At 38.5% G+C, this 10,587-nt stretch overlaps 1 protein-coding gene across 1 annotated transcript; it reads right to left on the bottom strand.

The window, feature by feature from the left end:
* Positions 1-3,324: 3,324 nt before the first annotated feature.
* Positions 3,325-3,948, bottom strand: LOC145064132 (uncharacterized). The gene is made up of 2 exons (XM_079011641.1): positions 3,813-3,948; positions 3,325-3,710 (listed from the first exon to the last, which is right to left on the bottom strand). Exons 1-2 carry the CDS (start codon positions 3,946-3,948, stop codon positions 3,325-3,327), a joined length of 522 nt encoding a protein of 173 aa, XP_078867767.1.
* Between the last annotated feature and the right edge of the window lie 6,639 nt (positions 3,949-10,587).

Genomic DNA, 10,587 nt, shown 5'->3' with positions numbered 1-10,587 from the left:
GGCTGCCAGAAAATTTGGCAGGTGTTGGTGGTTACCGGAGAACCTGGTTGGTGTTGGTGGTTGTTGGAAAATCCCTTGTTCGTTAAACTCATATGATGGATGTGGTAGAAGGGGAAGAGGTTGTAGACGTGGGGAGAGAGAGAGAGAGAGAGAGAGAGAGCATTGTTTTCTTTTCTTTTTTCTTTTCCTTTTTGATTTATGTAATAAAAATTTGAACAAACAAAATACAAAGGGAAAAACCGTCATTTAAAACCAAAATGGACCAAACTAGCAACAAAATAAACTTTTTGGACCATTAGTGCTAGTCCAAACTTGGTTGCCCAAAGTGACGATTTTCGACACACCATAGGGACCATTTTTACAATTTTGTCTAACCTTAATAATAGGTTACATTCATATGGTTTTCAATCTTTTTAGGTTGTTGCAATTTTAGTTTGAAACCATCCAAAATAACTATATTAAATTTTAGAGTAAATTATAGAAATAGTCCATGTGGTTTTGTTAAATTCGTAGTTTTAGTCCAAACTTCAAAAAGTTGATAGGTCGAATCCTTATAGTTTTAAATTATTGTAGTTTTGGTCCTTTCGTCTAATTCTGATAGTAAACCTTCGTTAAAAACATTTAAAATGACTAACATGCCCATATTCTGTTTTTTAAATTTCTTTTTATTTACTTGTTGATTATAGTTTATTAAGTTAAATCGGCCCACCATGTCCCTACCCCCTCCTACCTATTTGTTCATCCACTCCAAAGATGGTGTCTCCGAGGATGGTCATCTTCTCTAGCAATCCATCACCGACAGGTGATTTTTTTTGTTTTACAACATCAACAACTAATAAGTAAAAAAAACATGAAGTAGAAATCTAAAACTTAAATCGAATGATATCAGAACCTAAATTGGTAACCAAAGTCAAAGGAAACCCAAACAAAATGGAAATAAAAAATGAAAACAAAATCTCAGCATCCTTTATTTCACTCAACATCCTAACTAGGGAATTCCAACTTTGGGTCCATTACATGTGATGCAATAAAATGAGTGGCTCAGGCTTGAGAAACCTGGTGAGATACGTAGGGTTTTCAAGCCGAAAACATTTTGACGAAAAAATATCATTCCTACAGGACATATATCAGGTGTAAATATATAGCTTGTCCTAAAACCATCTTCCTAATCCCAACCGATCCTCACATATCCTAATTTGACAATCATCTAGAAGTATCACCTTACCAGATGAAGTGTGAAAGAAACTGTTTGACTACACCTACTAGGGGAGTCCTTGGCTAGTGTAAGTCATATAAGGTAACCAATGTTTAGAGATTTTGATGAATATGGATTTCCATTTTATCTACGTCAATGGGTTATAAAGCCATGATAGCAACGGAATTCAGAAGATCGCCTAGAACCGTCAAGTGTTGGTCATCTACTCTGGTCAATGACCTAAACATACCGTCTGCTTGTTTGATCGAGAACTACCATTTCTGGTCATCCCAAGACGGGGAGGATTACACTCCGATCTGGTCCCACACTCTAACCCAACTATGAAACCTAATCAATATCAAGCTTATTCGATACTAAGCAATCCTTTATAAGTCTAATTCCTAATCTAAGGCAAGACCTATATCTAAAAGCAATTGATTTCTAGAACAACTCATAATCCAAATGTTACTATCTTATCTTTACAAGTAGCACATAACAGATATAACACAAACAACATTTATTATATGGATATTTTGAAGTGAAGATTATGTTCTTGATAATAACCATGCATTGACCTGACAAAGTGTCTGGTGATTGGTGAATTGCGCAGAGCTTCGCCTTATACTTTTCCCGAAAGACCTAGATGTACATAACACTACGTCTTAGTCTAGTTTCATACTATATGGAACTATTATCTTAAGAGTTTAGATTTCTCAACATCTCCAAAGTTTACTTCAAGATCAAACAAGTAAGGATCAGCCAGGCAGAAAAGTTATAAGGAAGGATCATTTCAACATATAGTCTTTCTAAAATCCAACAACCAAGCTAACGTGACCATTCTAGACACCTCTCCCATAATAGATCAATCCACATGAAAACTTGGAATCATTGGTAAATCTTAATTATAAGATCCTAGTAATGACTTACAACTATAATTATAAATTACACAGGGGCAGAGTAAGTGTATCTCACTCACAAAGTACAATAGACAAGAATCGGGATCTAAACGGGCAGAATACTGACTTAGGTCCTTCCTACATGAAGATTATGGCAAGATGAGCACTCGAGGGTGTCGCAGGGCTTCGCCGGAGACTAGAATGAAGAAAAATGGGCTAACTATTGAAATTTCTAAAGAGATATCGACCGGAGGGTGAGGGGGGGAGTGAAAGAATGAGCTGGTATTTATAGGTAAGCTTGGAGTCTTGCATCTCGTGCAACAGGATGCACGTCGTGCATAAGGGTGACGTCGATCCACTAGGCTGCTGATATATGGCACGATTTGAGTGGGGCTACGCGTCTGACTTCGCGCGTAAGCTACACGCCATGTGCATGCGCGTGTAACGTTTTCTAGATTTTCAAATTTTCATAAATCCTTCATACGATCTCCGTTTTTGACATTCTTTATATCCAAGGAAAGCTCTTGACAAGATTTAAAACTTTCCTTTAGACTCCGTTGGCTAATTTTGATTTATTTTATTTACTCATGCTTAGCTTGTTAAAGCCTGTATAAAATGCATAATTCTCAATCCAACGTCTGTTTCCAATGGTTTTTATATCTTTGGAATCCTAACAACGAGATCTTCAACTCTCGTTTAGATTGTTTTGGCTGACAATCTATCGATCTAAAACTCGATGTCGGTGTGCCCACTACTGCGCCAAAGTTTAAAAAATAATAACTTCCTCTAGTGAAGATAGATTTAGACGAAACCTAAATGACATATATGAATTCCTTTTAAAATTCCTAAGATAAAAAGTAATCTTACCCAGATTCACTTTTTACGCTATCCGTTGTCGTGTCGGTTCTATCACGAGAGTTTGGCTGTTCCAAACTTCTTCGTTCTAAGTCGGATTGAGGCATTCTAAATATGTATGGAATCCTAATTATGAATACTATAACTAGGTTGAGATCATTTTCCCTAAGTGATCTTTTATTTTTGACGTGTATTTTAAATCTTATTTATTTTATTATATAATAAACACATAAGCATAAATATATGAATAATCTTGTCTTATTCATTCACAAAATGACTACATGATTTGACCACAAAGGTTACATGTTTGATTAGTAAGCCTAGATAGAAACGCGGGAGTTACAATTTTCTCCCCCTTAAGATGATTCCGTCCCGAAATCATGCATCAGCAAACAGATGTGGATAGCGTCTCTTCATGTCACTTTCTGTTTCCCAGGTGAGATTTGACCCTGTTGGGTGTTTCCATCGCACTAGCACTAAGTCAATCATCTTACGATGTAACTTCTTTGTATTACGGTCGATGATTTCTGCAGGCTCTTCTACCATCCGCCTATCTTCATCGATCCTTAACTCTGAAAGTGGAAGCATATCCACTTCATCTCCCGAGTACTTCCTCAAATAACAAACATGAAAGGTACTATGGATACCATCCAGTTTGGCGGGCAATTCAATTTTGTAAGATTGATTCCTATCCTTTGAACTACCTTGAATGGTCCTATGAAACGAGGACTCAACTTCCCATCCTTTCTGAATCTGATAAGTCCCTTCCACAGCACGAATTTAAGTAACTCTTGATCACCCACATCAAATGTTATCGGTCATCATTTCTTATCTGTGTAGCTCTTTGACGACTTTGGGAAACTAACATCCTTTCCCTAATGATTTAAGCTTCTCGTTGGTTTGATGTACTATATTCGGACCCGCAAAATGCTTATATCCCGCTTCTAGCCAACACAACGGCGTTTGGCACTTCCTTCCATATAGTGCTTCGTAGGGAGTCATCTTGATGCTTGAGTGATAACTATTGTTGTAGGAAAATTCGGCCAAGGATAGATGGTTATCCCAACTACCCGGAAAATCTATGGTGCATGCCCGCAACATATCCTCCAAGGTTTGGATAGTTCTCTCTCTCTCTCTCTCTCACTCTCTCTCTCTCTCTCTGTGTGTGTGTGTGTGTGTCTATCTGTTTGTGGATGATAGGCAATAGTGAAGCACAACTTCATGCCTAACTCCTCCTACAGACTTTTCCAAAATCTGGAGGTGAATCTATTATCCTTATCTGACACGATAGATAAGGGAACTCCATGAATCCTTAGGATTTCCCTTACATAGGTCTCTGCCAACTTCTATATTGACCAATTCTCTCATGAGGCTATGAAATGCGCACTCTTCATAAGTCGGTCTACTACAACCCATATCATGTCATAAGGTTTCCATACTCCTATATGGCTTTTGATGTTGTTCCTTCACTCTCGCCCAAGTTACGCATTCCACTATGTAAGTTGCTATATCGACCTTCATTATGAGCCACCAATAATGAGGTTTCAAATCTAAGTACATTTTGGTGCTACCTGCGTGTATAGAATACATAGTCTTAGGAGATTCTTCGATGATAAGATCCCATATCCACACCCATCTTTGGCACCCAAATGTGATTCTTAACCATCTGCAACACTTGTTTGTCTTCTTCAAACATGAACATCTTTCGTAGACGTTCGTTATTTAGATCACTCCCAACCAGAGCCCCTGTCTGAGCTTCTTTGACCTTCTCTATAATTGTTGAGATTACTTCAATCTTCAACGATCTAGCTCTTTTTCCTCAAGAATCACCTTTCTACTCAGGGCATCGGCTACGATATTTGCTTTACCCGGGTGGTAAAGTATATCGCAATCGTAGTCCTTGAGTAGCTCCCTCCATCGCCTTTGTCTCACATTCGACTCATTCAGAGCAAAGAGATATTGGAGGCTATTATGATCTGTGTAGAGTTTTCATTTGGTTCCATAAAGATAATGCCTCCATATCTTTAGGGCAAAAACCAATGCTACAAGCTCTAGATCATGAGTCGGATAATTCTGCTCGTGGGGCTTTAGCTATCTTCAGGCGTAAGCTACTACTTTGTCCCTTTAGGTAGGGACACGTCCAAATCCAATCTTAGAATCATGACTAAAAACTGGGAAATCTTTAGTTCCTTCTAGTAGGATGAGGATTGGTGCCTTACAGAATCTCTTTTTCAATTCACCAAAAGCTCTTTCTTGCTTCTCTCTCCAAGTATAGACAATTCCCTTTTTAGTTAGGGCTGTCAATGGAGCCGCAATAGAAGAGAAATTTTGGATGAATCCTTAATAGTAGCCTGCCAATCCTAGAAAACTGCGGATTTCAGTGGGACTTTTTGATGTCTCCCACTTCATCATATCTTCTATCTTTGTTGGGTCAACCATAATGCCTTACTGGTTAAATACATGACCCAAGAACTGAATCTCCCCTATCCAAAATTCACACTTGGAGAACATTGCATAAAGTTTCTCTTTCTTAAGGACTTCTAGTACTTCTCAGAGATGTTTTCCATGATCTTGATTGTTCTTGGAGTAAATCAGGATGTCGTCTATGAAAACTATTACTGATTTATCGAGAAAAGGTTTACAAACTCGATGCATCAGATCCAAGAATGCTACTAGAGCATTTTTTAGTTTGAACGACATAACGGGGAATTCATAGTATCCATACCGAGTTCTAAAGGCCGTATGATCAATATCTTTCCCCTTAATCCTCAACTGGTGAAAATGGTTGCTCCCTACAATTGATCTAACAAGTCATCTATCCTAGGTAAAGGATACTTATTCTTCATCGTAGCTTTGTTTAGCTCCCGATAGTCGATACAAATTCTCATAGTACTAGAGCTCCCCAGGGTGATGAACTAGGTCTTATAGAACCTTTGTCTAATAACTCTTAGAGTTGTGTCATTAACTCCTTCATCTCCGTCGGTGCTAAACGATACGAAACCTTCGCAAACGGCGTCATGCCTGGCGACAAGTCGATTCTGATTTCTACCTGCCTCTCTAGTGGTAACCCTGGTGATTCATGTAGAAATACCTTAGGAAAGTCTCGCGCCACAGGTATATCAGTCATTTCCCTTTTCTCCTTCTTTGCGTCGATTACGTACGTTAGGAATGTCGAACATATATTTGATAAGCATCTTCTAGCCTTCATCGTCGTGATGATTCCAGACTTCACTCTACTCTTATATTTGTAAACAACGAATGGCTTTCTTCCAAGTGGACTAATGCTCACCATCTTTCGTCCACACAAGATGTCTGTAAGGTTCTCTCCCAACCAATCCTTACCTAGAATGACATCGAACTCATTTAACTCAAAAGGTAAAAGCACTCAACGGAATTCATTCCCATCTAAATATATAGTTACGACCATTAACCTATTACTAACAACTATATTCCAACCACCAGCTACTTCTACTAAGATAGGGGTACTTAGCCTAAGCGGTGATAGTCTAAGATTCCTACCAAATTCATGTTATATAAATGAATGATCTGCTCCAGAATCAAATAATATCTTTACAGGAATTTGATTAACTAAGAATGTACTTGAAGCAACATCACTTTCTTCCTTAGCCTCATTTAGGGTCATATGGTAGTTCCGACCCTTGGGCTTTGGCGGCAAGATCCTTGGGATCACCTTCTCCGCTTTCGGCCACTCCACCTACATGTGCCCCTCCTCTCTACAATTAAAACAAACTCTTCCTTTCACAGGGAAATTTGTGGATATATGCCCTGGATTCTTAAACTTGAACGAAACAACACAGTCCCCAAAATGCTTCTTCTTGCACTAGTCGCACCACTTCCCTTCTTGGTTGCTTCCAGATTTGTCATTTATTTTTGTAAACTTCTTCTTCTTCTTGCTTTTGTAGTTGTTACTTCCCTCAACCTTTCTCTTCTTACTGACCTCAGTTCTATCGGTAGCTCTCTTCTTTGTCGTTCCTTCGACAGACTTTTCAGCCCAGACGGCCACTTCGAAGATAAGTGTATGCTTTACTGGCATAATGTACTCCCATAGTAGCCCCTTGGAATACCGATCAATCTTGTTAGTTTGTCTGGAATGAGTCGTAGGGCGAACTCCATTTTATCAGTGAAGTAGTTGGTGTACTCATCCGGTAACAAGTTCCCTTTTGTCTAAGCCATAAATTGTTTCTCCAATTCTAGCATCTTCTCAGCCGAACAAAACTTCCTTTTGAAATGGGTCAAGAATGCATCCCAAGTCAACTATAACGGCTTATTGGGGCTCAAAATATTCCCCAACGTGTTCCACCAACGCATCGCCGTACCCTTGAACTGCCTCATAGCATAGGTAGTTTGTAGCTTTCCTGTGCAACCACACGTCCAGAAAGCCGACTCCATCTCCGATATCCAATCCATGACTCCTACGGGATCTTCCTTCCCGTTAAATGATGATGGCTTGCAAGTCATAAAATCCTTATACTTGCAGTAGCCTCTGGTTTCATCATTTATCTGAACTTCAAGCTACTCTGGTCCCTGATAACTCTCAGATTCATGATTATTTCCTTCTTGGACCGTCGTAGCATGTGAAGGAATTGGTTGGTTGTTGACTTCTTCAACAACTATCGGCTCTGATGTTGTGCCTTCACTCTCGCACAAGTTATGCATTCCGCTACGTAGGAGTTTTGAACCCTTACCAGAACCCATAGGGAAATGGTATGATGTTACCATGGACATCCCCCATTTTTTGAACCAATTTAAAAAATGTTTTTTATGCTTTTAAGTAATGAAATGCGGAAGTTCTCAGTTAAATAAACATTTTTGAAATAACGAAAGTTGTTTTATTAAAACTTTCGGGATGACATTCGTTTATATCTGAACATACGTTACAGTGTAAATAAAAAGGTATTGAAATAACTAATGCAAGCCTATCCTTTATTCCACTCAATATCCTAACTAGGCAATTTCAACTTTTTCTCCATTGCCTGTGATGAAATAAAATGATTGGATCAGGTTTGGGAAACATGGTGAGATACGTATGGTTTTCAAACCCATAACATTTTAATGATAAAATATCATTCCTGTAAGACATATATCAAGTTTAAATATATAACATATCCTAGGACCATCTACCCAATCCCAACCGATGCTCACATATCCTAATTTGACAATCACATGGAAGAATCACCTTACCGGATGAACTGTCAAAGCATTTGTTTGACTGCACCAGCTATGGGAGTCCTTGGCTATAAGTCATATAAGACAACCAACGTTCATAGATTTTGATGAACATGGCTTTCCATTTCATCTACGTCCATAGGTTATAATGCCATTCTAGAAACGTAATTCACAAGACCACCTAAAGCAACCAAGTGTTGGTCATCTACTCTGGTGGATGACCTTGATATACCGTTCGGTTGTCTAATCGGGACCCACCACTTTGCTCATCCCAAAATAGGGAGGATTACGCTTCGATCTGGTCCCACACTCTAACCCAACTATGAAACCTAATCAATTTCAAGCCTATTCGACACTAAGAAATCCTTTATAAGTCTTATTCCTAATCTAAGGCAAGACCTATATCTAAAAGCAATTGATTTCTACAAGAATTCCTAACCCAAATGTTATTATCTTATCTTTACAAATAGCACATAACATAGATAATACAAGCCATAATTATTATATGGATACTTTTAAGTTAAGATTATGTTCTTGATAATAACTACGCACTCACTTGACAAAGTGTCTGGTGATTGGCGAATCGGGCAGAGCTTCACCTTTCACCTTTCTCAAAAGACCTAGATGTACATAACACTACATCTTAGTCTCATCTCAAACTACATGGAACTATTATCTTAAGAGTTTAGATTTATCAACAATTCCAAATTCTACTTCATGATCAAACAAGTAAGGATCAGTAAGACAGGAAAATCGGGAGGCAGGATCATTTCAACATATAGGTTTTGTGAAATCCAACAACCAAGCCGGTGTGACCATTATAGACATCTCTCCCATAGTAGATCAATCAACATGAAAACTAGGAATCATTGATAAATATTAATTATAATATCCTAGTAACGACTTACAGCTATAATTATAAATTACTTAGAGGCAGAGCAAGTCTAGCTCACTTCTAGAGTACAATAGATGAGAATCGAGATCTAAACGTGCATAATATTGACTTAGGTCCTTCCTAGATGAATATTATAGAAAGCTAAGCACTCGAGGGTGTCGCAAGGCTTCGCCGCAGGCTAGAGTGAAAAAAAACGAACTAACTATCGAAAGAATGAGCTGGTATTTTTAGGCGACTTTGGATTCTTGTGCATTGTGCAATAAGAGGCGTGTCGCGCATAAGGGTGACATCGATCTACTAGGCTGACAACATATGGCACGATCTGCGTGGGGCTACACGGCTGACTTCGCGCGCAAGCTACGCGCGAACCACATGCACGTGTGATGTTTTCTAGATTTTCAAAATTGAATAACTCCTTCATACAAGGTCCATTTTTGACGTTCTTTATATCCACAAAAATCACTAAACGAGATCTACTACTTTCCTTTAGACTCGGTCGGCTAATTTTGACTTTATTTTACTTACATAGGCTTAGCCTATTAAAGCCCGTATAAAATGCATAACTCTCATATATGGCGTCTATTTCTGATGGTTTTTATATCGTTGGAATCCTAACAACGAGATTCAAATCTCGTTTAGATTGTTTTGGCTAACAATCTATCAATCTAAAAGTTGATATCGTGCACACTACTGCGCTAAATTTTAGAAAAATCGTAACTTCCTCTAGTGAAATCAGATTTATACGCTACCTATACACACAAATTCAATTTTAAGACATATATAAATTCCGTATAGACTTCCTAAGCTAAAAAGCAATCTAACCCACTGATTACGCTATGCTAGGCGTAACCCTAGTATGTCTGACGTACCAGATTGCTTTGCAGGATCGAGAAGTCTTATGAGTACGTGCATCGTACTTGCATTTATGCTAGGCGTAATCGTTAAAAGACCAAAGAGTCCATTAAGCACTTATGCTTAATACCAAACGTCCGAATCAAGGATATACCTCCTAATTGACCTCTAAAACCATAAAGTCACTCACTTGGTGACTTTGCATGCCCCAAATGAACCCAAACTCGAAATATAACATTCTACTTCCATGATATGAACTCAAACTCATGCATGGGTGAGATCCAACCCAAAAGAAGATAACTTTAAGACTTAGAAACCTCAAAAACTTCATGAGGGGCAACTCATAACTTTTGGTACTGTATCAAGCCACCAAAACTCACTCATGGGACCAAAAGCTAACCAAAACCAAGCTAGAACTCGATCTAAGCTACAACACAACATGTTCAGAGCTTTATACCTCTAATGGGTGCTAAATGATGAAAATGTTTCCAATCTACAAGCTCTCATTCCTCTAATGAAGCTTCAAGATGATCTCCTTCCTTCAAATCACCAAAATACACTCAAAAGACCTTCCAAGCTCAAGAACACTCAACAATGGAGTTAGGGTTTCGTGGAGGCTGATTAGGGAAAAGAGGGAGGCTGATAGAAAATATCCTTGGCACATTATATTCTTTAAATAGTGCTCAAACCCTAAATATTAGGGTTTT

This window comes from Lactuca serriola, chromosome 7 (genome assembly GCF_051521515.1).
Source record: "Lactuca serriola cultivar US96UC23 chromosome 7, Lser_US96UC23_V15, whole genome shotgun sequence".
Lineage (NCBI taxonomy): Eukaryota > Viridiplantae > Streptophyta > Magnoliopsida > Asterales > Asteraceae > Lactuca > Lactuca serriola.
The sequence above is the reverse complement of the archived record's forward strand: the minus strand, read 5'-3'. Positions and strand labels throughout refer to the sequence as shown.